Genomic DNA, 27211 nt, shown 5'->3' with positions numbered 1-27211 from the left:
CACTCCTTGGGTGTCATAGGAAAAAGTCAAGTCAGACAGGAAGGCCTGGGGCTGATAGCACTGGCAGGAAGGAACGTAACTGAGATGAATGTGAGCAAGTGGGGCCTAGGGACAAGTCACACCCCGCCCCCTTCCAGTCATGGGGGTGTGGCCAGGCCTCTCCCACAACCGTCTTCCCCTGCCTCGTCTGGCATTCATTGGCAGTCTACACACAGCTCGACTTGCACCTGACAGGCCTTGGGACCACAGGTAATGGGACATGGGGCAGGGTGAGTGAGGGCTTAAACTTTAAGAGAATCGGCTCTTCAACAGGCCTGATGTTTTGTGGTGCCTAGGTGGACCTGGATTTGAATCCCAACTTTTTGTCTTCCCAGCTGGGTGAGCACCTCAGTCTCAATCTCTGGAAAAATCAGGGAAGGATGACAAATATTCACCCCCTTGGGTTGTTTTGAGGCTTCAGCCAGGCTTAGTAGGTGGCCAACTCCCGATTCTGTCACTGACTTGCTGTGGGACCTTCAGAAAACCTCTCGACCTCTCTGAACCTCAGTTTCCCCATTTGCGAAATGAAGGGTCCAACGAGATCTGTGAAGGCTTCTCCCACTCTGAGCTCGGGGGGAGGGGAGTTTTGAAGGGTGAAGATGTGTCCCCTCAAACCTACCAGCCTCTGTGCTTTGAGCAGCAAGTGAAGGCTGACACCCTCCTGTCCCCTTGGAAGCCGCCCTGGGCCCTGAACCAGACCTATTAGATGTGGGAGGACTGGCCAGTTGTCTCCTCTGTTTCAGGCTCAGATGCACCTTTGGGCCAAAAATGTTGAACCGAGAGAGCTGGGCCTTGGGGGGGGAACCCTACTGCTTGTCAGAAGCTCATCCAGGTGGTGTGGCCTGTAGAAAAACCCCCGCCACCCAGTCCAAGCACCACCGTGCCTGCCAACCCCTGGGGCTGTCATCCTAAATCAGGGGAGCCACCTCTGCTCAGAGCTTCCCAGCCGCTCTCCTCAGAGGCGGCCTTCTGGCCTCAAGCCCATTCATTTTTCTTTTAAGGGGGACAAGAAAGATTATATACGGTCATGTGCCTATATTTTATTCTGTTTTGTTTAGAAACTGCCAGAAAAGTTGAGGCAGGGGTGTGTTAGGGGAGTTGTATTGAGTGAAGTGTAGCGTGTCCTGGTTGGGTTCCAAAGTAAGCAGATCTGTAAATAATGAGACTCATTTCTGGCTCTGAAATTCCTAGAATTCGTACTAGTGTAGCCCTCTAAAACACTAGGGTACCTGCACCCCGCAATCCTTGCAAAGACACCATACTGGCTACGTTCCAGGGCCCATGCTGGACATTGCTTTGCCAGAGGCCCTATTTTACTTTCATAACAATCCTTTGTGGGAACTCCTCTTTTTAAAAAATTTTTATTAAATTTATTGGGCACGGTGATATCAGTTAGCAAATTATATGTTTCAAGTGTACATTTCTATAATATGTCATCTATATATTGCATTGTGTGTTCACCACCCGGAGTCAGTTCTCCTTCCAACTGAGAGAGCAGTCACATGCCATAAAATTCACTCTTTTGAAGTGTACCATTCCATGGATCTCGGTATATTCACAGAGTAGTGCAGCCATCATTACTATCTGATTTAGAACATTTTTATCATCCCCAAGTAAACCCTGTACCCTTTAGCAGTCATTTCCCATTTTCCCTTCCCCCTGACAAGCACTAATCTGCTTTCTGTCTCTATGGATTTGCTTATTCTGGACACGTCATATAAATGGAACCATATAATAGGCGATCTTTTCTGACTGGCTTCTTTCACTGAGCATAATGTTTTCAATGTTTACACATGTTATAGCATGTGCCAGCACTTCTTCCTCTTTATGGCTGAATAATATTGTATTGTATGATTATATCACATTTTGTTTATCCATTCATCAGTTGATAAGCACTTGGGTTGTTTCCACCTTTTGGCTATTATGAATAATGCTTCTGTGAACATTCATGTACAAGTCCTTGTGTGGACATAAGTTTTCGATTCTCTTGGGTGTCCTAGGAGTGGGGTTGCTGGATCATATGATAAATCTGTGTTTAACATTTCAAGGAACCGTCAAACTGTTTTCCGAAGTGGCTGCAATGTTTTACAATCCCACCAACTATGTATGAAAGCCCCAATTTTCCACGCTGTCACCGACATTTGTTAATGTCTGCATTTCTTATTTTAGTCATCCTAAGTGGGTGTGATGTAGTATCTCGTTGTGATTTTGATTTGCATTTCCCCAATGACTTGTGATGTTGAGCATCTTTCCATGTATTATTGGCCATTCATGTATCTTCTTCAAAGGAATGTCTATTCAAATCCTTTGGCTCTTTTAAAATCGGGTTGTCATTTTATTGTTGAGCTGTAGGCATGTCCATTTTTCCAAAGGAGAACTCTGAGGCTCCGAGAATGGCTGTTACTTTCCTGAGGTCTTCACAGTCAGTGATGGGTAGAGGTGGAGACTGAATCCAGGTCTGTCTGATGTTCAAGAGCCAGCAAGCTCTTTCTCTGCACTGAATGCCTCCTTTCTGGTTTTTGTTGTTGCCAATTGCAGGTGTGCAGTAGAGAGAGAGAGAGAGAGATACATGGAGGGAGAGAGAGAGAAACTTAGATGAGAGGATGAGAAAGAGGAGACTGAACTGGCTCTGTTCAAATAGCCACCCACCTAGGAGAGTCAGAGCCAGGGAAAACCTTTTAAGAGATTTTTGGTTTCTTCCCATTAATTTTCAAACATTTCGGAGGCCTCAAAAAGGTTTATTGGGGGGCACACACTCCTGCCTAGTTTTTCTTGTTCCCTAAGTCTAGAGCAGTGATTGTAACACTTTTTGACTGTGCAACTCATCTCCAGAAAAATGCTCTAGGCATCCCCAACTTATCCATATTTATAGATTTATTACATACAAGTTATATACTAGTACTGTGATCATTAGCTAATGTCTCAAGGCCCCAGTATACATTCCGAGTGAATTTTCTTACCAGTGATAGTGGATGGATGGAAGTCCACTCTTCAAATCGTTTTCTCATTATTTCAGTAGGCAGCTGTGTGTGTGTGATCCCATTCATTGTTTTCAACATGGAAATGTGGCTCATGAAGAACTTGATCTAGGAGCAGGGGCAGTTCTGTCTCCCATGTTTCCGGCTGCTTGCTTGTACTTTCTAAATTAGAGTTATCTCCATCTGCGGTCCCTTTGCACAGAAACTCTTTGAAGATACTTGTCCACACTATGGGGCTGATTCAGTTAAAGCTGTATTGTTTGACTCTCAGGTCCACCCAACCCAGCACCGTACACCACCATATGTTGCAATAGGCTGAATGTAGAAAAAGGAAAGTGTGGCCACAGCAGACCTGTCTGTACTATTGGACTCCCCACTGACCTCTGGGGTCCCCACTTAGTGGACATGACATTTGTTATCTGACATATGGCCAAGGGTGCACTTCAGAGTTGAACTATATACTATTAACTATTTTTAGTTAAAAGTTAAGTAGACATAGATGAACTAACATTTTCCTCCTGAACTTTAGAGATCATCATTTGAGAGACTAATAGGTCCTGAGCTAAGGACATCTAAGCCAATCCCTGCCATTCCTCACTTGCCACCTCTCATGGTAGGGTGCTCACCCCGAAATAGCTGTCATTTTAAGAAATTGTTTTCCTATATTGAGGTGGCATCTGTCCTGGGGGCTCCCCAAGGTCCTGACCCCTCCCTCTGGGCTCACAGCCCCACCTGTACCCATGTCCTGGAGGAGTCCTGCAGAGACTTGGAGAGTCTGTCCCTGCAGTGCTCATCCCTAGGCTGAGCACCCTGCTCCACCAAGCACTTGTCTTGGGAGTGGTCTCTGTACCCCCCACGTCCTCTGGATTCTCTTGGTTTGTCTAGACCGTATTCTGTTTAGGACCCAGGACTGAACCCAGGATGAGGGATGGTGGGATGTGGGCCACCTTCCTTACTGTAGACTCTGTGCTTCTATTAATATGACCTAAGGCTGTGTTAGCTTTGCTTTGTAGATCTATCACCTTGTTGGCTTATACTACATTTTAACAAACATTGATTGTGTACCAACTATGTGTTAGACACTAAGTTAGATACTTGTGCTAACATTTACTTACCTTTCAGAGCGTCTTTTAACAATCCTAGGTATTTCTGTATGAGCAGCTTCCAAGCTGGGCCCACCCATCCTCTTTTTGCACAAACTTGATTTTGTCCCTTTGCACCATCTCGTTTTAGCCTAGGTGTCACCCTGCACTCCTCAGGGGCAATCCCAGGCCCTGGCTACATCCTTGGGTGTGCTGTGGTCACAAGGTTCACCCAGATCTGTGACAGGTCTGTCTAGCTTGTGGTCAGCTGGCTGGGCAGTATGGGTTGTTACCCACCATCAAACTGCCGGACAGACTTGGGACAAAATGGCAGGGGAGGTGGAAACTGTAGTGTCTTCCTCCTGTCCCTCATGCTTGGACTTCAGCCTCAGCTCTGAGTTCATACTCAAACTCCTTGCTGCGTGGCCTTGGGCAAGTCTCTTTCCCTTTCTCGGGCTCAGTTTTGATCTCCTGGCTGCAACTCTGTGGAATTCTAGCTTGAGGAAGGGGAGGGTCCGCTAAACCTGGGAAACTGGTGTGGGGAGAGGGGGTAAGGTGAGCCTGGAGCACAAAGCAGGAGGATGCTGATGAAGGCGAAGGGGTGTGATCTTCTAAAGCACAAGGTCTTCTTTAGAAGCACAAGATCTTCTAAAGAGACGAGGGAGATGCTGAAGAAGATTTGCCAGCCTAACATTATTTCTCCAAGCTCTTAAATTCAATACTTTCTGACTCCTTTTTATGAAGCAACTTTGTATAAGTCAGGGGCTAGAATATTATAGAGACTAAGAAAACATGATTCCTCCCAGGGAGCTCAGAATCTAAGTCTTTTTTGTTTTTTGTTTTTTGGGGTGTTTTTTTTTGTATTTTTAAAAGATTTTATTGGGGAATTGAGGGAGGGGAACAGACAAGTTGCTGTCCTTTTGTTCTTCAGTCTAGTTATGGAGGACGTCGCTTCACTGGCCCATGTTGGCACCATCACTGCACTCTTCCCGGGTGAGGCAGTTGCTTGCAAGCCATTGGACGGCCACTCAGGGCGGCTCACGGCAGCTCATGCCAGCTGTCGGCTGCTCACCCTGGCTGCCAGCCACTCACAGTAGCTTATGGCAGCCCACTGCAGCCCACTGCAGCCTACGCCGTCACCGGCGACTCATGGCAGCCCAGCTCCAGGTCGAGCTGTTGTTCACCATCTTAGCTGTAGAGGGCACAGTGTCACTGGCCCTCGTATGGGACCTGAACAGGGGCCCTGCTGCTCAGAGCTCGCACTCCCAAGCCAACTCTTAACCAACAAGCCACTCAGCCGGCCCCAATCTAAGTCCTTTTGATCTGAATCCTCACAGCAACACTGTAAGATACTGACACTATCCCCACTTTGCAGACAAGGAAACTGAGGCTCAGAGAGGTAAAGTGATATGTCCAAAGTCACAGAGCTGGGAGGTACAGTGATGAAGCACAGCTTGAAGTGGGCTCTGTCAGACCCCATGGCCGGAGTGACTTAATCAAGATACCTCTCAGTACAGCATCCTAGCTCAGAGCATTCTTTTACTACATACTTTCCTATCTACAGCCCCATATGAGCACCAATGTGGCCAGGAGCTGAAACAAGAGGACAACTTCTTCAGGGCTCTGTCTCAGGGCAGATGAGTGCCAGGGTTGCTTTAGGCTTTTGTGTCACACATGTCACCAGTCGGATTCCTGGGAGGGAAAGGCTCATGGTCTAACCAGAATTTTCATATCAAAGAAACATGGGGGGAGGGTGCAATCAATTTGGGGATGCCTGCCCTGGAGCTACATCTGCCTGACCAGGATATGTTTGAAATTAGGGTGCATGATTGTTTCAGAGCAGGGGAGCTTTGGAAGCTGGAGGAGATTATTGGGGGCTCTAACTTGATCCCTTGGCGTAACTGCCAGAAGAAGGGGGCTTTGATGCCAGTTGGGCAGAAACAGCAAGTGCCCACCCCTCTGTTAGATCTGTTCCCCTCCCAGCTGCTGTTTCTGCTTCCGAGGTCCCCCACCCCATTTTCTGCCCTGGGCTTGTTGAACTGAGCTGGCCCTGCATTCATGGCCCCTAGGAACGTTCCTCACAGTCCACCTGCAGGAAAAGTTGACCATTATTAATGCTTGGCATTCAAGGCCCAGGATGATTTCCCCAACCTCACAGGGCTCCTACCCTTTCAATAGCCCACTGCCACCCACCCCCTCCACTAACCTTTTATTCCGCTCTGCCTTTTGCCACCTGTTGAAATCCTACTCGATCGACACCCAGCAAAGGGAAGCAGCCTGAATCAAGAGACAGGGTTCTGGAGCCAGCCTTGCCCCTGAGTTGCGACGTGACCTTGTGCAAGTTCCTCTGTTTCCAGGGCTCAGTTTCCCTATATTTAAAAATAGGACAATAATCCCCACCCTGCCTCCCTCCTGGATAGTATGAGGATCCAGGGAGTTGTGTGTGGAAAGCGCTGTGAGGCAGGCTGTGATGGTCCAGCGTCTCCTAACATCCCTCCCACCATGGGCCCAGGCCCTTGTGACAGCAGAAGCTTACTTAGGAAATCTGGGCTGAACTGAAGGGGAAATCCAGTTTAGCAAGACCTGTGGGTACAGAGGGCCTGGCACCACCAGTGACTCAGCAAGGCTGGGCTTTCTGGAGAAAAGTGCCAGAAAGTCAGGCATTCCATTTCCTTGTAGGATCAGCTTCAGATGTGGGGCTATCTGAGAGAGGGTGCCCTAGAGCCCCCTAGCCAGGGCCGGGGAATGGGGGTTCTCTGCTGAGGCAGGGGTCAGATTTGAGTCCAACCTGTAACCTGTGTGACATTGGTCAAGTCACTTCGTCTATCTGAACCTCGGCTTTAGCCTACGTAAAATAAGGCTTGTTACGAATGAAATAAGATTGCAGGGAATGTGCCATGTTCCTTTTCATCTACCTGCTTTCTTCTTTCTTTCTGTCAGCTCCCCATGGGCCATCTTGGCTCAAAGTCACAGGCGCTGAACCTAAGCTTTTAGAAGCCCCTCTCAGCAGTCCCTCTGTTGGCGCCTGATGTTCCACCACTGGAGTGCTATCCTCTGTGTTAGCCTTGCCTTTCACACTGATTCTTGAGTTTAAAATTTTTTAAGTTCTATTTATCCTTTCTCATAGCAAAAATATGGGTGGAGGAGAGATGGAGCAAGGACACTGAAAGGTGAAACAGGGCTCCCGCAAGTCCTACCATTTCCCCTCTCCTGATGGATCAATGTGCTGAAGAACTGCCCGAGGAAGGGCCCTTGGCTATAATGACACTTGCTCAGGGCTCCACCAGTGGCTAAACATAAGCCAAGTCAGCATCATTTGCATAAACACTCCCATGACTTTTAGTGGCTTCTTCCTGGTACAAATGACAGGGGCCTAGGAAGACGTGCCAACATCACTCTTTCTATCCCCCAATGTGGACTGAACAAGTACCCTTGCTCAACCACTTACTAGCTATGTGGCCTTGACAAGTTTCTTAGCTTCTCTGTGCCTCAGTGTTCTCACCTATAAAATGGGCACAACCACAGTGAGGCCTCATAGGGTTGTGGTAAAGAATACATGCATTAATACGTGTAATGTGCTTAGATCGTTGTCTGGCAGGTAATAAGCACTTATTTGTTGTTGTCATCATCAACGTCATCATCATCATCATCATCATCATTTTTGCTTTCTGCCAGGTCCTGTGCAGGGTTCGGGTAGCACATAGATGAAACAGCCTCAGTCCCTAACCCTGGCTGGGTTCATAATCTAGGGAAGGAGACGTGCCCTGGGTGTGTCAGGCACTCTGCTGAGCCCTGGGCACAGATCCGAAGGTGAATAGGAAGAGTGGCCCCTGGAGTTATGCAACAAGGTACCCTACCTTGAAGAAGGAGAGTCTGGTACAAGGCCCAAGACAGCAATGTGCCAGGGACAAGGTGGGAGTGTTTTCTGGGCCTGCCTCCCCTCAATCTCACTCTTCTTTAAAGCTGCTTCTTGTCAGCTATTTCCCTTGTAGGCCATGGCCCCTTGCCTGTGTGTCATTGCAGAGTGTTCCCTCTGGCCCTTCCAGACTCACTCCCAGCATCCCCTCCTTCAGGAACTTTCCCTGACTGACCCTGGGCTCCCCCAGCCCCCAGGCTCCCACAGCCTCCTGGTCTACCTTGAAATTCCTTGAGGACAAGGCTGCAAGTTGTTCACTACGGCATCCCCAAGCGCACCTTAAAGTAGGTGCTCAATAAACGTAGAGATGTAAGAGAAGGAATGTGCATCAGTCAGAATGGTGTTCAGCTACAAATGCCAAAAATTTTCACTATAGAGACTTAGAGATTTATTTTTCTCAAATAACAAGAAAGCAAACAGTTGCTGGCAAGGGCTCAGCAGCTCAGTGTCATCTCTGCATTTGCTTTGGCTTTTCCTCAAGGTCACAAGATGGCCACTCTAGCTCCTGCCATCACATTCATGTTAGAGGAAGGAAGGAGAGGCAAAGCACAGCACCAGCTCTGTTGGCCTCTTGTCAGGAGAAGCAAACCCTTCCTGAACCCCGACCGACTTCTGCTCACTTTTTATTAGCCAAAACTGGGTCACATGGCCACACCCAGCTACAACAAAGCCTGGGAAAACGAGTATCTAACTGGAGCTGGAAAAACATAATTGCAGTTTTGTTAGCAAGGAAGAAGTCCAGGATGGTTGGGGGAGGAGAGTTAAGGGAGTGGGGGTCTGAAAGCAGGGTACTGGTTAGGCAACTGGCATAGGGCTTCTTGAAGGAGGTATTATTTAAACTGTGCCTAGAAGGTCAGATACAATTTTGGCAATAGGAAAAAATGGTCTAGGTGGAAGTCTGGAGGCCTGATAAGGCTGTGTGTGACCAGGGACTGCCAAGTGGCTGAGGCAACTAGAGCAGGAAAAAAAATAGGACCAGCTTGGTGAACTTTTGGTGTGTTTGGCATCAGCCAGAAGCTCTCTTTCCCCCAGATGACTCCAAATCTCTTCCTCCACTCCATCTGAAATTCCACCATTAGAGATGACCTCAGCCAATGAACACATACTGGACACCTGCTATGTACAAAGAGTCATTTTCAAAATATAGATATGCCCTAGAGGCTTATGGTTGTCAGTCATTCATACCTGAATATTAGTTTTGTTAGCTAGTGACTTCCTAAAGCTTAGCTGAATTCTACCCTGAGAAATGGGAATTTTTATTCTAGAAAGGAGGTAATAAAACTTAGGGGCCTTGAAGATAGTGGATGGGCAGGGCTGGAGGACTGGACGCCAAATGTCTGAGGGTAATAGGAGGTCTGTAGAAGAGGGAACTCACGTTTTCTGAGCCTCTAAGTACAGGCGTTGGCCATCTTTCCTCCTTAAAGCTCTGCCATCGCCAGTTCACAACTGAGGTAACTAGAGCTTAGAGAAGGGGACAGCCTTGCCCAAGGTCATCCCTTGCACAGGTGACAGAAGTGGGGTTGGACCCTGACCAGTCTGACCCCAAAAGCACATGTTCTTGCCACTACACAAACACTGTCTCCCCCTCCCCCACGTCGTAATAATGATCATTTCAGCTGGCATTTATTTATTTATTCAATACTTGCTCTGTACCAAGCATTGTTCTAAGTGCTTCAGGCATTTTAACTCATGCCATTCCCACAACAATACTATGAGGTAAGCACTTTTATTGTCCCGTCTTACAGATGAGGAGCCTGAGGCATGGCGAGAGGTTCCCTAACACGCCCAGCTCCCACAGCTGGACGTGTCAAATAGGATTCAAACCCAGCTGATCTGGCTCTGGGACACAGGGAAAGATATTACCTTGCCAAGGTTTTGTGGTGGATGAACAGTAGATTCTCTACTAAAACAAAAACAACTGGAACTCACAGACACAGAGAACAGACAGGTGGTGGCCAGAGGTGGACAAAATGTATGAAGGCATCAAAAGGTAGTAACTTCCAGTTACAAAACAAATAAGTCCTGGGGTTGTAATGTCCAGCATGGTGACTATCGTTAATAATTCTGTATTGTGTATTTGAAAGTTGCTAAGAGAGTAGCTCTTAAAAGTTCTCATCACAAGAAAAAAAAGATGTTTTGTAACTATGTATAGTGATGGATGTTAACTAGACTTATTGTGGTGATCTTTTTGCAATGTATATAAATATCAAATCACTATGCTGCATACCTGAAACTAATATAATGTTATATGCCAATTATACCTCAATTAAAAAAATTTTTTAAACACACACACACACACACACACACACACACACACACAAATTTATTATCTTACAGTTCTGCGGAATCAAAGTCCAAAATCAGAACTGAGCTCCCTCCAATGGATCCAGAAGAGAATCTGTTTCCTTCTCTATCTTCTAGAGCTGTCATTCCTTGCATTCTTTGACTCCTGGACTTTTCCTCCATCTCCAAAGCCAGCAGGGTAGCATCTTAGTTCAATCATATTGCCTATTTCTTCTGTCTTTCAAAAAGAAATTTTTTTCAATAAACTAAAAATGTTTTAAGAGTGTATTGTCTAGATCAGCGGTTCTCAAGTGGAAGTGATGACATTCAGCATTTCATTCCAGGGGAGCTAGACTCCATGGTGGCTTTTGAGCAGTTTTGTGCCACAGGTCAACATTTTGGGGTACAATAGAATATGGGTTCTGGAGTCCCAACTTGTACAAGTTACTTCATCTCTTTGAGCCTCAGTTTCCTCCTCTGTAAAATGGAGATAATAAAACTTTGCAGGGTTATTGTCTCAAATGAGATAATCTTCTAGGAAGTTTTGTTGTCTACAAACTACAATTCAAATGTGAGGAGTAATTAATCCCATCTCCTACCTGGCTTGTTTGTGATCAGGCTCAGGTGGAATTACACACAAATAACCCTTTGTAAAACCATTAAGTGACTATACTGATATCAGGTGGCATGTTACATTTTTAAGTAATAAAAAATTATTGATTATTTTATTAGAACAAAAGCAATACTGTTAAAAATTTAGAAAATGCAAAATAAAACTAATAAACTAAAAATACCCATAATATCACCACCCAGAGAGAACCACTATTTATATTTTGATATAGCTCCAACAACTATTAACTGATGTCATGTTTGTTTATTTGGACCCCCACCTATGCCCTCCAACTCCCCAACAAGATTATTTTGAAGCAAGTCCCAGACATCATATAATTTTATCATCAATATTTTAGTTTTTATCTCTAAATTTAAGGATACTTTAAGTAAACATAACCTCAATGTAAGTATCACACCTTAAAAAAAAAAGCAAATACTCTGCTGGAAGATGTTCATAATGTGGGAGGCTGTGCATGTTTGGGTATGGGAGGTATATGGGAAATCTCTGTACCTTCCACTCAGTTTTGCTGTGTACCTAAAACTGCTCTAAAAATTAAAATCTGTTTTTAGAAAATAAATACTCGTAAGTTCCTAATATTGTCAAAGGATGATCATTATTCAAATTTATCTAGTTGTGTATTTCTTTTTATGTAAATTTTTCTTTTCATACCTTTTAAAATTGGGTTTTCCCTTTTTTATTTATGTGCCAAGCTCTTTATATATTAAGGCTATTAACTAAGGGTGATACCAATTACTGACTATTGTTATTCCTCCAGGGAAGGCCATGGAGGCTTCAGAAAGCTCCTCCCAGACTCAAGACCACAGTCGAGTCCACAGAGAAACAGAAGATCTAGACCGTATGTTTGCCTTCTCTGACCCTCTGGGCAAAGCCACATGGGAAGTGGAGTCCAGCAGTGGGTAGAACAGAATATCCTGCTTAGCTTGTATGGTACAGTGGCTCAAGTCACAGCTGGAATCTCTAGAGAAGTAGTGATTTTACATGCTCGCACACATACATATGTGCTTGGTCCAGTCTGTCCCCCCAACACTTTCTAGCTTTGGGGGCCCTCAGTTACTCCCCAAATCTCCAGAAGACTCTGGGAGCTTTGGCTGGCACTAAGGAGGGTCCCCAGAAGGGAAGGGTTCTTTATGGGCTTAGAATGGGAGATAGGAAGTGTTAGGGCTTGATCAGATCCCACCTGCCCAGCAATTTACAGAGAATCCAAGGTTGGCAACTACATACCGTCTAGTGGTCTCTGAGCAGGACAAGGTCTTTAGAAGGTCCTTTCTGGGCTCCAGATTCAGAGAAATTTCTGTCTTGGGACTTCCTAGAGCTCCTGGGGCCTCAGAGAGCCCTGAACTTCTGTACCTTCCATTGGCCCTAGGGGTTTGGAAAGAGTATCCCGGAAGTACCAGCCCCTACTGGCTCCCCAAACCCAGGTAGAACCCCTGGGGAGGCCTTGGTGTCTCAGGAGTGGGAAGGGAGGGAAATGCTCACTTTTGCCTATGTGTGCCTCCCAGGTGGAGAGACGGATTTCCACAAGCAAGACAGGGAGGCCGGACTCTTTTCTCAAGAACAACATGAGAGAAACAAGTCTTCTTCCTCCTCCTCTTCCTCCTCCTCCTCTTCCTCCTCCTCCTCTTCCTCCTCCTCTACCTCAGGTACAGCAAAGATTAAAAAAAAAATATATATATATATATATATATATTCTTATACTATTATTTAAGACAAGCGTGTATGTGGCAAAGCCATCCTCCATAATCCCCCACCTTGATACTTCAATTCTGTTTTTCCTCAGTCCCTTCTAGAGCCTGCCTACCTGTACCCATGACTTGTACACAGCTGTAACTGATCGTATAGACAGTTTTGTCCTCAGTTTAACTTTCTTTTTGCTGTCTTCTTCCATACGTTTTGCCATGTTATTCTGTAATATCTTTGCAGCTGTTTTCATGGCCCTCAAATAACCTAACCCCTCAAGTGGCTGCATCTCATGTAAAATAAGAGTGAGGTTTCCTAAGACACTCTGGTGCCAGAGTCAGTGCCTCTGTCCGTTCAAGCAGCCTGCCTGGGTTCAAATCCTTTCTTTGCCACCAACTAGCTGTGTGTCCTTGGGTAAATTGTTTAACCCTGAATGCCTCGGGGTCCTCTTTTAAGATGGGGATGATTGCATAAGTTATTACCTCATAAGATCCTTGGGAGGATAACATACTTTACACGGTGTAAAGTCTTAGCACCTAGCACATAGTAAAAAAGCTCAAAAAAGAACTGCTATTGTCAAGATCCACACTCTTCACCCCACCACCACCAGTTTATCACACTCAGGAGAATCCTTGCTCAAAAGCTTTTGCTTTTTGAATTGTCCATACAAATCGTATCCTAAGTATCCTTTTCCCAAAAGTACTTTAGTGGGTTTAGAGGGATGAGTGTCTCTAACTGGGTCCTGATTACAGATTGCCACATTATTCTCACTTTTATTCATTTGATTCAAAATATAAGGCTGAATTTATAGCAGCCGCAGTAACATCATAGCTAACATTTATTGAGCGCTTACTGTGTGCCAGCTACTGTCCCAAGCACTGTAATAACCCAGTTAATTCTCATAGCAACCCATCGAAGAAAGTACTATCATTATTCCCATTTTACAGGTGAGGAAACTGAGGCACAGAGAGGCTAACTGACTGGCTGTAAGTGGGCTCAATAATCAACTGGGGATTCCCTGGAGGTCTTTCTGGGACTGGGGAACCTAAGAGTTGGCTCTGGTTTACTCTGTCTCAACAAGACCCCCTGAACTATGAACATTTTACATAGTGGGCCTGGGCCTGAGATTTCATTTGATGAAAGCGATTCCAGGCTAAATTTTTTTTTTTTAATGCTTGTAAAGCCCTGGTGCTCTGGCCTCATGTCCTCATGTTGCAAAATGATGAGACTGAGGCTCAAAGTCACAAAATTCATGCTAGGGAGAGTAGTTAGTGGGTTCAATGGCTATGTATGTATCTAGTCTCCTCACGGGACTAGAAAGGAAGCCGCCATCCTTACTAAAAAGTATAAAAACCCACCCCCTGTGAGGTTTAGCCCTGGAAGAAGGGCTTCCAGAGGCAAGGGGACTCTGTCCCTTTGTTTCTTCTCCCTGGTGGGACGGGACATTGTCTTCTGATTCTGGTTGACCCTTAGGGGGCACTGCTCCCCAACGAGTGTTCTCCCCCAAGTGTGGCCATAAGCCACTTCACTCCTGTCTCCGCAGCACACATGGGACTGGCTGTAGTTAGTGGGCCTAAGCTGTAAGAGAACACAACAGGAAAATAAACGCAAAAGCAGGACAGACTAATATTCAGGATCCTGGTGTCAGATCCACAATGGCTGGCCTGCTGCTGGAACTCAGGCCGTGCCCGTTCTTCAGGCTCAGATGGTGACCACAAGACCCCAAACCTGGGTGCCTCACTGCAGCCCCTAACCTTCCTCCACATGCAGGACCCTAACTTACAGTCTGGACCCTAACTTACAGTCTGTCATCAGCACTGCTTTCCCTTTTTATTCTTAATATATCCTGTTATTTTTTTAATTAAAACTTTTTTATTGTGAAAGATTACACACAGGCACATTGTAGAAAATGTGGAACATATAAAGAAGGAGAAAAATACAAATCACCCTTTGCCCTGTCAGCCAGAGATAACCGTTAAAAACATATTCGTGTATTTCCTTACATTTATTCAATAAGTGTTTGCTGAGTGCCAGGCTCTGTGATGGATACTGGGGATACTAGCAACAAATTGTGACTCCTTCTGCCAGGGTTAATTTTTTAAATAATTGAATTGGAGAGCACTTACAAAAATTGTCCTCATTTTGCACAGCATATAATTCTATATAATACCTCTTATAAAAATTTATATATTATGAAAAAAATTATTTATTAAAATATATCATAGAGAAAGCTAAAATAACGTTCATTCATATATTGATACAGGTTGTCTCTGGTTAATAGAATTTGGAGTAAACTTTGCTTTTGTTATTTCCTGTATTGTTTGATATTTTGTGAAATTCAGTGAAAAAAGCTTTTTTTTTTTAGCATGGACTAATATTTGTAAAACACAGAAAATAAGAAAATAGAAGCCATCCCAAATCTATCTCCTGAGATAAATTACGCTGTTATTATCTCGATGTACTTCCTCACACTTCTTTCTCTGTATCTAGCTGAGATCACGTATACACTGATTTTTAAGCACAGTTAACCCAGTTTCTTGGAATTTTAAAATTTATCCATGGGGCAGGAGGTCCCCAAACATGGGGAGGGACATCAGCCTTGCTGGCGCCATCTTGGTCAACTTGAGGAAATGAAGTCCTCCAGACCCAAAGCCAGAAACTTCTAGGCCCGAATTCCTGGAATGCCAACTGAGCCAAGAGTGCAAACAATTCAATCATTCTCTAAGTCTTTTGTGGTTTTTTTTTTTTAAGATTTTATTGAAGAAATGGGGGGAGGGAAACAGTGTTGGGGAATTGGGGAAGGGGACCAGCCAGGTTGTTGGTCTTCAATCTTCATTGTGGAGGGCGCCAGTCGCCATCTGGCTGCCCTGTTGGCAGCTTGTGGCCTCTAACCTCAAGGTGCTGTGTTCAGTTTTAGTTGTGGGTGGGCGTAGCCACCATCCCATGCGGGAGTCGAACCAGCAGCCTTGTTGTTAAGAGCACACGCTCTATCCGCTGAGCCATCCGGGTGGCAGCTCAGCTCAAGGTGCTGAGTTCAGTCTTAGTTGTCGGTGGGCATAGCCATTGAATAGGCAATCTTGTTGTTACACCAGCTGAGCCATCCTGCCACCTGTTGGCAGCTCAGTGACAGCTCAGCTCGGGAACAGCATCACTAGCCCATGTGGGAATCGAACCGGCAGCCCTGTTGCTCAGAGCTTATGCTCTTAAGCCAGCTCTTAACCAAATGAGCCACTTGGCCAGCCCATTCTCTAAGTCTTGATCAGGATCCTGCTCCAGGCTGGATCCTGGAGCCAGGCCTTGGGGGAGTGAGGGGCCAGGCCTTGTCCTCTGGAAGCTCGGGATGGAGAGACAAGCACCATAACCACTGACCTTCATACCCACTGTGTCGAGCAGACAGTTGATGCTCTAGAAGCCCCAGGATATAGGAAGGCAAGATGACTGAGGTGAGGCAGTTGGAAAAGCCATTCTTCAGGAGATCTGACATCAGCTTAACCTTCAGGATAAGGGATACAAATGGGAAGAGCATTCCAGGTGGGAGACAGCATGAGCAAACACAGAGTCAGCATGGCTTTGTGGAAATGCAGAGATGACAACCCAGTGTGTGGTGGGAGGGAAACCACCTCAGTAATATACCTCCTACGAACTTGCCTTATCATGAAGAAAGCCTTAGGAAAGCAGCAACAGGAATGCTAAGTGATTTTTCTAAGGTCACACAGAAAGTTTGTGGCAGATCTCCTATTCCCCAATCCCCAAAGTAGACCTCTTCTCCGCCCCTCTCCCTAAACTAAATTCTGAGAATGAACACCAGAATGAACATATTCCAGGCTTGTTCCAGGCTGAGGTTCTCCTACAGCTTGTGTTTGTTCCCTGCAGAGAGCAATGATGAAGACCAGCACTCCAGAGAAGCCAGAAAACGTCGTCGGAAGAGCCAGGGGGCTGGACACGCCCACAGGGGTAGCTCACCTGGTAGGCAATAGGTCTTACTATTTCTCCTTTGCCCACTAGGCTCACTGTTGAGTTTCTCAATGGGACTGAGCATGTCTGTATGAAGAAGTTCCTTGCAGTGTTGTTTATAGTAGGGCAACAATGGGACACAACCCTAATGTCTGACAACAGTAAAATAGATCAATGATACTACACCCTGTGTCCTGGTTAGAACTCTGTTCTTAGAATCTCTCTGAAGTAAAAAAAGAAAGATGTCAAATCATTTAACTTGTCTGATCTCATATACATTATGTGAAAATTCACACGTGTGGCTACAAATAAGACTGGAAGGAAAAACACCCAAATGTTATTACTGGTTATCTCTGAATAGTTAAATTATGGGTGATTTTCTCTTTTTTGAACTATCCTGTAGTATAGTTCAACATATTTATCCTGCAGTATAAATATGTGACAATGAGCATGTTTTATTTTTACAACCAGAAGAACATTTTTGCAAAAACAAAACAAAACGATAAATTTCAGCCCAAATGGATTATGGGAAAAACAGCATGGGGGAAAGGGCCTGGATTAATACCTAGTACAGATAGTGACACACATGAGGTATTTAATAAATGCTACCCTTAAGAGTTGAGCTCTGGGTTCTATTTCTGGAGATAAAAATGATTAGTATTGCAGGCTTTGGCGACAGATCTGGGTTTGAACCTTGCAGTTGTCACCTACTTGTTGTGTGACCTTCAGGGAATAATTGAACTCTGTGAGCTTCAGTTTCCTTATTTGTAAAATGGGGCAGGGAGAGGTACTAATATCTTCTTCATAGGATTTCCATGAAGATAAAATGAAATATTATACATAAATTATTTCATACAGTGTTGGCATGTATTAAGTACTCAATAAATGGCAACTGTTGTTATTGATTTTGAATAAAGTTCTCAGGCCCCTGATTCTTTCTTAGTAAACGGAACATGGTCTTTTCTGGGCGTGCTGGGGGGTAGAGTCCGACAGAGTAAAGGGAAGCACTTGTAAGGCTGTCTTGCCTCTTCAAGACCGCCCAGCTCACCCCAAGCACAAGAACTGTGTGACTTTAAGGTGGCAGACGGTGGGACATGGAAGCTGCTGTGAGGTGCTGTGCCTGTGGAGAGGTGACTAATGGGTTTTGTTTCCACCCAGGTGCTGAGCATGGGGAGCCTGACATTTTGAAGGACGAGCTTCAACTCTATGGAGGTAATTGTTTGTCCAGTGGCTTTGGAAAAAACAGAATTAGACAACGGTCATGAGGACCTAACGGTTTGTTGGGCAGAAATGAGATCATAAGTGTATTTCATGAGCTGAAAAGTCATGGGAAAATATAGGAGATGTGGCAAGGTGAGTGCTTACAACACTGGCAGATAAGGATGAGGGCAAGCGTTTTGCACCATGGTGAGATTGTCCTGGGTTCTCCTCTGAACCATAACCTTGATTTGCAGGGTGACCTTAGCCAGTCACCCTACTTTTCTGGGCCTCAGCTTCCTAACCAGCAAAATGGGACTTGATTAATACCTACTCTCTTGAAATGCTGTGCTGTTAAGCCTGAGAGAGAAAATTAAGGATCTGATCTCTATAAAACTCATATTATGGAATAATTGTCTCTAAGCATCGTGATTTTCATACCATGGAGATCTAAACATTATAGTCCTTTGCTTCGTAGCACTCTGATGAAATGGGGGAATTTTCAGGAATAAACCAGTTTGCCAAAAAGCCTGACCAATGCACATGGCCAGATAAGAAAACCTGTTTAACTTTGCTTAATCCAATATTTCCATAATCTAGTTAGTCTCCTAACTGTGATAATAAACCAAGAAAAGCAAAAGGAAACACTTACAAGTATGTATACTTCCAAAGAAATGTAAGTGAAATATTTTGATGTTCTGCATCAAGATATTACCCGTGGCTTCCTCTGGGTGGTAGCATCATGGGTAATCTTTATTTTGTTTTATTTGCTTATCTGAATTTTCTTATTGTCTTCTTCCTTTGTTTCTTTTTATTTTTACAAAAATAAATATTACTTTATCTAGAAAAATGCTTTTAATTACTTAAGTATGAAAGAAAGCTTTTAGTGGATGTAAAATGAGACAGAGGAACTGTAATGTTTACATATATTTAAACATATTTTTCTCATTATAAAAGTAAGTTATATTTACTGTAGGAAATGTAGATATTGTCACACATTTGTGAATTACTTTCTCCCCTACCCCACCCCCAAGGCATTGGAGGTACTTAGTAAATGACACAGCTGGGGGCTCATTTCATGCTGTTCTTAGTATAAGCTCTGTACCTCGGTACTGGTCACTCTTTGGTCACTTGCAGATGTTGTTCCTATTTGCATATTAGCCCTAAAGGCAGTTGAATGTGCTGAATGTTTATTGTCATGTGGTGAGTGACCTCTTCTGGTGTTCATGTCCTGGGGCTGACCTAAAGGACAGGAAGTGTACAGGAGTGGGGGCTCCTGGTGGTGAGGGGTGGTTACAAAGTGTCCTGCTTGCCCTCGAAGGGGAAGGCATTGATAGGCTAGGAAAGAGGTCACCAGGACCAAGAACCAGAAGGTAAATGGGATAGGGGGCCGCCCCAGACCAGATCACTGGGAATACTGCCACTCAGAGCAGGTTTATAGGGCTCAACTCACCCAGACCAGGGCCTTGATACTCAGGGTGGGGCCCGGGTGAGCTCCCATGTACAACAAAGCTTGGCTCCCAGGACCTCAGGGCCTGGTGGGGCTGGAGCTAGGTGTCATCACCTGGATCTGAACAGGCATGAACAGGTCCAGGTTGCAAACTGGTGGCCCGTGTATGTGCAGATGTGTTTTATCTGGCTCACAATGTGTTTTTAAAAACTATTATTTCTACAACTCACACTTTTTCACATGTGGACATATCTGAAATCAGGATGCATCTTACAACCACTGGCAACTTGCAATGGTAATTGGCAATGGTTTTCTTTACCTAGTAACATAAAAGAATGTCATGTCTCACAAACTCTTTGATTCACTGGAATACAAGAGTTGCAAACCTTTTTTCAAATCAAGAAGTTTATGTAAAGACCTGGATTTCTGGCTTCTCATGGGAAATTGGAAGACCTGTGACACTGGGCAGGCATTCCTACAGCAGCTTTAGTGGCTGGTGGGTGGTGACTGCCCCTTTAGATGATAGGAACCCTCCAGCTTGCTCTAGTGACCACTGAGCCTAACTTAGATCAAATGGAAACTCTCTGAGTGAGACCTACCTTCCTCGCAGTGTAATTTCTCCCTACCCCAGAGAATAATGGATCTGTGATCACTGATTTTCCTTCTGTGCAGGTACCTCTGGGGAATTGATGCCCTCTGGAGAATCAGGTGAGTGCCCAGTTAGGGGGGAGGGGTTATCGGTGCTGGTGTTCAATGAAGTCGGGGCATTATCTTTCCTCCAAGACAGCCAGCTGCTATCAGGGTTCGTGGCTGTGAGACAGGGACTCCAAGTCCATTTGGGGGCCTGGGGCTCTTGACTTGGTCTCAGCCAGCAGGCAGAACTGGCAGCGGCATAAGGCAGAGAGCCAGCAGAGATTAGAAAGGGAGTTCAGGCGAGAGGCAAAGGGATCACAACCAGCCATGGATACATAGAAAGAGCCCTTGGGGCCTGGAGAATCTGATGGAGGGCATTCTCATAGGCCACCTATGTCCTCCTCCAGAGTGGAAGCAGCTGGTAAGGACCAAAGCTGGCCTGGGCACTAATGTTTAGTTTCTAATTTCAAGGACTCCGAAGGAGAGACTCAGACCTAGCAAGTGGTAAGTATGCAATCTCTAACGGGAGAGTGGGAGGCAGCCTGGCTTCCAGGAGTGTGAGATGGGACCACAGCCAGCCTGAGAGGGTGGGTCCGAACAGCAGGGATGCCATCCCCAGCCAGTGTCACCACGATTCCAGAAAGGAACCTCCAAGCTCAGGGGAAGTGGAACAGAACGCAGACTCAGGTGTGTGGATGGAGGAGGGAGTCAGTGAGGGTCCCAAGGACAGCCACTGCTGTCCTTCACAGCTTTGCCCTGAGCAGTCCTGCTGGGAGAGCCCTCTGACCCAGGAAAAAGAACTCAGGAGAGCCATTCTCAGTGAGGCAGGGAAAACAAAAATCCCACATCAAAGTAAAACACTCATCTCTCTCTTGTTCCTAAGGAGAAGTGGAGTCCTCTCAGTTAAGAAGACTGAATATAAAGAAAGACGGTAAGGAAGCTGGTGTCCCAAAGCTGCTTCCCCCTGTCAGGTCCAGATTTCTATAAGTAGAGAGTCAGCGGATGGCCTAGAACAACAGTAATCATAGCCCACCTCTGTCATGTGCCCTGCAGCTTACAAACTTCTCAGCTTAGAACTGCCTCAGGAAGGCAGTACTATGACTCCCCTTCTGCAGATATGGAAGCTGAGATCAAGGATGGGGAGTGGTCTTACAGATAGCGAGTGGCATGACCTAGGCTTGAATCCTGGTCTTGTGCTCTTTCTGCTGTACATGGAGTCACTAGGATGATAAATGCCCTCTGGGCCTGATGGCCAGGATGGGGAGCTGGAAATGGCCAGGCTGAGGAAGCAGTGAGGTTAGCTTCAGCTAGACTTTAGAGGAGGAATGATGAGACCCGGATGGACCCCCTCCACTCCAGCCTGGAATCCATGGGGTCTTTGTGGAGGTGGGAAGGGAGACTATTAATTTTGATTAAACGAAATGGCAGTTATTCTAGAAACATTTTGAGTTGTTGCAAAAGCCCACCTTCAGAGAGCAGAGACCTGAGTTTGAACCCCTGCCTCTGCCTCTGTCCAGCTAGATGAACAGGACATGCTATTCAACTTTCCTGGGCTAGAAAGTGAGCCTTATCAAACTAAAATTGAGACTCTCAAAGTGCAGACTATGTCCAAGTTGCTTTAGGACATAGCATTATACCCCAAAGCAAGAAGGTGAGTCCCCTTTCCACTCTCTTTCTTAAAGCGTGGTCTCAGCTCAGAGACCCCATGCTTTTAATGCCACCCTGACCCGTATTCATTGCTCTTCCGACAGAGCAAGGCTGTCCCTGTGAGCAGGCAGTGGGGCTGGTGAGATCACTTCACCATCTTGCTTTGTATGCCTTGTGTTTATTTATTTTTTTTCTACATTCTTAGTAAAATCTTGCAATTGGGGCATTTTGAACTGTCTGTTCAAAGGACTATTATTTTACAAAATAAAGTACTACCATTTACCTTATGCTTATTTTTGATGAAATAATGACTGTAGTTCTTATGAACGAAAAATACTGCAGTTTTGCTCTTTTCTTCAGCGGAGCAGAACTTTACGTACATTTGGTAACATTTATGTTTAATTTTAAGATGCCCCTGACTCTCTGAATGAAATTTAGGTGTTCAATTTTTTTTTTAGGTTGAGATATAATTGACATACAACATTATATTAGTTTCAAGTGTATAACATAATGATTTGATATTTGTCTACATTGTGAAATGATCACCATAATAAGTCTAGTTAACATCCATCACCATCCAGTTACAGAATTTTTTTTCTTGTGATGAGAACTTTTCAGTAAGACAGGGGATCCTGGTTTTCCATTTACTTTTGTGACATGGTTTCCTTTTAATGTAAATCTGTTTAAGGAAAAAAGGAATCTGTTTAAAGAAAAATGTTAAGTAAATATTAGTACAGATGGTCCTTGGATTAGCATGAAATTGTGAAGACAGTAAGCAGTGGTACATTGAAAGAGCAAAAAACAACAAAGGTGGTGTATGGAAATCTGAGAAAAACCAGACAAGAATGATTCTTTAGGTCCCTCTGGGCTTGAACACAACCTTGGAGTCCTTATCCTGGCCTGATCTTTTTAGCCTTCAAAACTTCTAGTTCTCAACGGCCCCTCTACTCACCTGGTTGAACCTTCACTTTACTGGGTCTGTTCCTTGGTCCTATTCCTTCCGTTGTCTCATGTTGTGCCTCCCAAGTAGCATACACACAGACACACACACACACACACACACACACGCACACACAACATACATTCACTTCTCTCTCATTCAAGTTCTATTGCCTTGACTGTCTTTAAGGCCCAGCTCAAACTTTTATTCTTCCACGAAGCCCTCCTGGATTGCCCCAGTCACGGTGACTCCTGAGTGTTTATATCTTAACAACTGCATAAAGTTCCACAGCATGGGTACATTATGATGTGCTCACTATTCATCACTGGATAGACATTTATGTTGTTTCTGGTAGTTTTTCCTCTTTTCAAACTAAGCCATCTTACCCTTCCAATCCTTGGTTTGATCTTGCATTTTGTTAATGCCCCCATACCTTTCAAACACTTGTATTTTCTAAATACTTATTTGTAAGAAAGTTGAAGATAAGATTCACGGAGAACTTCACTGTTAGAAACTCATTTTATATTTCTGAAAGATTAGGTGAGGAAGATGGAAGGAAAGAGTTCTTTAGTCCACTTCACTCCCAGGTTTTCACATCTCTGGAGACCCCTAAGCCTGATGCTTTCTTAAACATTACGTCCATTTCTGCATAATGTAAATTTTTTTCCTAAAGGATAAACTGACTTCAGGGCCAAGAATATTTTAGAAATACTCATTTTAGTTTTTTCCCCCAACAGGGGGGGAAAAAACAAAACTACTCTCCTCACCTTTCATTCATTTGCCTTCAAAAGTCCCTCAACAGCAGGGATATGCAGTATCACACTGCCTTTTACCATTTACAAAGTACTTTTCCATCCAAGACCCCTATCCATCCTCTCAGCGGCATAAACGTTGCCCTCCTCCATTTATCGGTGAGAACTCTGAGACTCAGAGGGGTCAGGACACTTGTCCAAAGCTTCACAGCACATCAGTGGCTGAACTGGACTAAGCTAAGACATTCCCGGCAGCCTTGACACCCACTCAGGGAGCATGCCTCATTCCAGGGAACCATCCCTGAGTTGTCTTCTCTTTGTTCTTTTTCTTTCTTCTTGAAGTCTTTCTTTGCATCTTTTCTAATCACAGCCCCTTGCCTGGGTTGAGGCCCCTGTGTTCTCTCCCCTGATGACTCCCACAGTGCCTGACAAAGTGCAAGGAGGGGTGGGGGGGCTCTTTCACAGGCCACCTCTGGATTTCTGCCCAAGACACGGGCCCTGCCTCTCAGCTCCTCTGTCTCCGTTAACTACATTCTGTTAGTACTATTCCAAGCCTGCAATTCCATTTCTGGACATTGGGCCCACAAATGCACAGAGGTTCATGTGTGGTGATGTTTGGTGCAGCATTGGTGATAATGGTAAATATCTGACTCCAGCAGGTTCATTGGTGGGGGGACTTAGTTAAATAAACTAGGGTAACTTTATACCATGGAACACTACACAGCCATCCAAAAGAACAGGGCAGCTCTGTATATGCTCTGAGATGAAGAGATGGCCCCAATCTATCTATCAACAAGAGGAAAAAAAGTCAAATTATAGAGCAGCAGGTGTACAAATGGATCCTGCTTTTCTTTGTAAAAATGTGTACGTCTACACGTGTCTGGAACGGTCTTGCCAATCACCGCTTGATTTTAAGGAGTGGGATTAGGAAGAGAGAATGGGGCAATGTGAAACTTTTGAACTTGACACGTCTGCATTTTTTTGCCATCGTGTCTAACATTCATTCCACATAAAAACTATCCGGCACTTTTGCGTAGCTGGCACTGCTTTAGTTGCCAAGCAAAATTCCCACCCATCACCCTACTGAGGGGGACAGAGAATAAACACAGGAATGAAAAGGTAACCAGTTGCGTGGTGATAAGTGTTGGGAAAATAATAAAGTGAGCTAAAGGCTGGGTAAGGGATGGGCCTTGGGCTGCTGTTGTAGTTGGACTGGTCAGGAGCATCATCTCTGGCATTTTAGCAGAGACGGGAATACTTTTAGTCATTAAAAAAAGAGGGAGGAAGAAGCAAACAGCAAATTCCCCACCTCGTCTGTCTTTGCAGATGAGTTTTTCCACTTCGTCCTCCTGTGCTTTGCCATCGGGGCCTTGCTGGTGTGCTATCACTATTATGCAGGTGAGTGGGGGGCTGTGGGAGCAGGGGGTGGGGGAGGGGTCCAGGCCTGCAGGCTAACCAGCCTCTCTCCCTGGCTGCCCTTGCAGACTGGTTCATGTCCCTTGGGGTCGGCCTGCTCACCTTTGCCTCCCTGGAGACCGTCGGCATCTACTTCGGTTTGGGTAAGCCCCTCGCCCCAACTCTTGGAGGGCGGTGGCTGGATCAACTAGGGAGGCTTGCTTGCCAAGGGCCAGAAAGCCATGACCTAAACACTTTTTAAAGATTTCTTTATGCCCATGTTTTCTTCCTGACCTCTCTGAAGGTCAGTGTGAGGTTGTTGGCAAAACCCTGTGGAAAAAAATGGGCAGCTCTATAAAAACGCAACAAAAACAGCTGAAAGTGGCAAACAAACAGAATTAGGCAGCTACCGAAAACAAGTTAGTTAATGGGGCTGGGTGCTGCCTTGGCCTTTTCCTGGCACTGTTATTGCTATTTGTGGCTGTTGTTTTTAATAATAACTCGAGTTCTATTATTTAAGCTTAACCTGCTGCTTGAAATTCTGCCATTAGAGCCTTGTTTGTGTGAGTTAGGCCTTGGTCCAAGGGTAGGCAGGAGGATGTCTGACCCCCGGGTCCCCTGAGGAGGCACAAAGCTCAGTCACCTTTCTCTTTGTCTCTGAGCAGTGTACCGGATCCACAGCGTCCTGCACGGCTTCATCCCCCTCTTCCAGAAGTTCAGGCTGATGGGTAACTTTTACGTTCTTCCTATGTTCATTTTTTCTCTGCCTATAAAGGTCTTCTGTTGTCAACAGGCTTAGCATATAGGAAAGAGCACAGGGCCTGGAGTTGGGGCCTTGGTTCAAGTCCTGCCTCTTCCAATTTACCAGCCCTGGAGCCTCTTTTAGCCTCAGTTTCCTCAACTGAAAAATGAGTGTAAGAACACCTATTGCACAAGAGTGTTGTGAAAATCATGTGAGGAGCGGGGGCAGAAGTCCTTAAGTGTGAAACACTGTAGAAAAGTGAAGGGAATCTGGGTATTCTGTCATAGAACTTTACATTTCCCCAAATGCCGTCTTCTCCATGATTTTATTTGCCTAATAGTAACTGGGGGTGGGGGTGGGATTTACTTTTCTTGCACTTATCTGATGAAACTGAGACTCAGAGAAGTGGAGTGACTTGCCCAGGGTCACACAGCTAGAGTGGCTGGGCTGAACTAAAGGAGATCCTCTTTCATGACCCGCAGCTTTGTGCCTCTTATTACGTCTCAAAACTGAGAGGCCAGAGAGCTGTGTGTCTCTGTGCTGGGGATTTCTGTCTCCTTTAACTCATTGAATTCATAAAGGGGAAATTAGTTGCAATGGCTGTGGGTCATGGAGACCCGTGGCTCCTGGGGTAGCTACATTATCCCAGCGATGAGGGGTATTTAGGCATCTGGGGTGATGGTGGGGATGAGGCCTGGCTGCCTTCAGAATCTCATGCCATCCTATGGTCTTTTCCTTCCAGGGTTCAGGAAGACTGACTGAGGCCAGTGCCAGGCGGGCAGCCAAGCCAGGCCCCAGTGTGACCAACACGACATCCTCTGAGCACAGAGCAACATTCTGGGAGACACACAGGCAGGCCAGGCTCGGGCCATAAAGAGAGCAATTTTCCTTCTATGTGATCTGAACGTTGGCACCAGCCCGGGCTGAGGTATCATTCAGGCAGCATTGGCATGCAATCCAGCTGCCAGGGTGGAAGGCAGAGGGAGGAAGCAGGGACTGCGCCCTTCGTGGTACCTGGATTGGCAGGAAGATTCTGGGTCATCACTGCTCTCAGGAGACAGTAGGAGAACCCTGGGCCCTGCAGGCTGTCATATATCTGGGTTCCTGGTTTCTCTCAAATCCCCACGCTGTCCTGGTATGCTCTCAGGTCCTACAGAGCCATCCCAGGACACACAGACAGTTCATTACCCTGAGGCAGGGAGCCACCATATCAAGCTCCCCGGGGTGAACCTGATGTGGGTGAGATGTTGGGGACGAAAGCCACAGCATTTAGGCTCCATCACCTAGTGCCAGCCCTGCAACTCTGTACTCTATCAAGATCCAAATAAACATTTTCTTCCCTGGACTAAAAAGAGTCAGTGAAATATTCCTTTAGGCTTCTTGAGTTCAAGGATACCTTTGGGGACCTTCTTTGGTCCCATCTAGTCAGGGTGGGAAACTTGTCCTACATAATAAAGTATAAAAGGAAATAAATGTAAAGTAAAGCCCCTCATTTTAGGTCCAAGACTTCAATTGCACAGGGTTGGAATGGGAGACAGTGTTTTGCAAACATTTTTGTGAAAAAGATCTGGGGCTGTTAGGTACTCTCAGCTCAACCAATACTGTAGGAGTGGGTTAAGGGCACAGAGCAAAATCCATTGTAAATTTGAGTTGAATTAATGGAAGTACAGAGTTTAGATTGAAGGAGATGATAGTAGGTCTCGCTATACATGGCCAGGCCACACCAATAACATGCATTCAGTTCCAGACTCATGTATTAAGAACAATAGTGACAAACTGAGAACACACAGAAGAGATCTGAGTGGGAATATAAAGAACAATTGAAGAAAGAAGAACTCTTCAACTTGCAGAAGAGAAAAGTGGGGGCCTTTCATGAGCTCACAGACTCTGGA

General features: G+C 45.3%; 1 protein-coding gene across 2 annotated transcripts; it reads left to right on the top strand.

Moving 5' to 3' along the window:
- The first annotated feature begins 212 nt into the window (after positions 1-212).
- TMEM40 (transmembrane protein 40) lies at positions 213-26840 on the top strand. Of its 2 annotated transcripts, XM_019645959.1 has the most exons (12): positions 213-249; positions 11687-11767; positions 12432-12572; positions 16483-16575; positions 17722-17775; positions 19883-19918; positions 20315-20347; positions 20727-20774; positions 24509-24580; positions 24667-24741; positions 25243-25305; positions 26062-26840. In XM_019645959.1, exons 2-12 carry the CDS (start codon positions 11695-11697, stop codon positions 26079-26081), a joined length of 708 nt encoding a protein of 235 aa, XP_019501504.1. In that variant the 5' UTR covers positions 213-249; positions 11687-11694; the 3' UTR covers positions 26082-26840. The 2 variants fall into 2 exon arrangements, with proteins under 2 accessions (XP_019501504.1, XP_019501505.1); XM_019645960.1 differs by lacking the exon at positions 12432-12572 and having other exon boundaries at positions 26062-26838.
- The last annotated feature ends 371 nt before the right edge of the window (positions 26841-27211 follow it).

This window comes from Hipposideros armiger, unplaced genomic scaffold (assembly GCF_001890085.2).
Source record: "Hipposideros armiger isolate ML-2016 unplaced genomic scaffold, ASM189008v1 scaffold_96, whole genome shotgun sequence".
Lineage (NCBI taxonomy): Eukaryota > Metazoa > Chordata > Mammalia > Chiroptera > Hipposideridae > Hipposideros > Hipposideros armiger.
The sequence above is the reverse complement of the archived record's forward strand: the minus strand, read 5'-3'. Positions and strand labels throughout refer to the sequence as shown.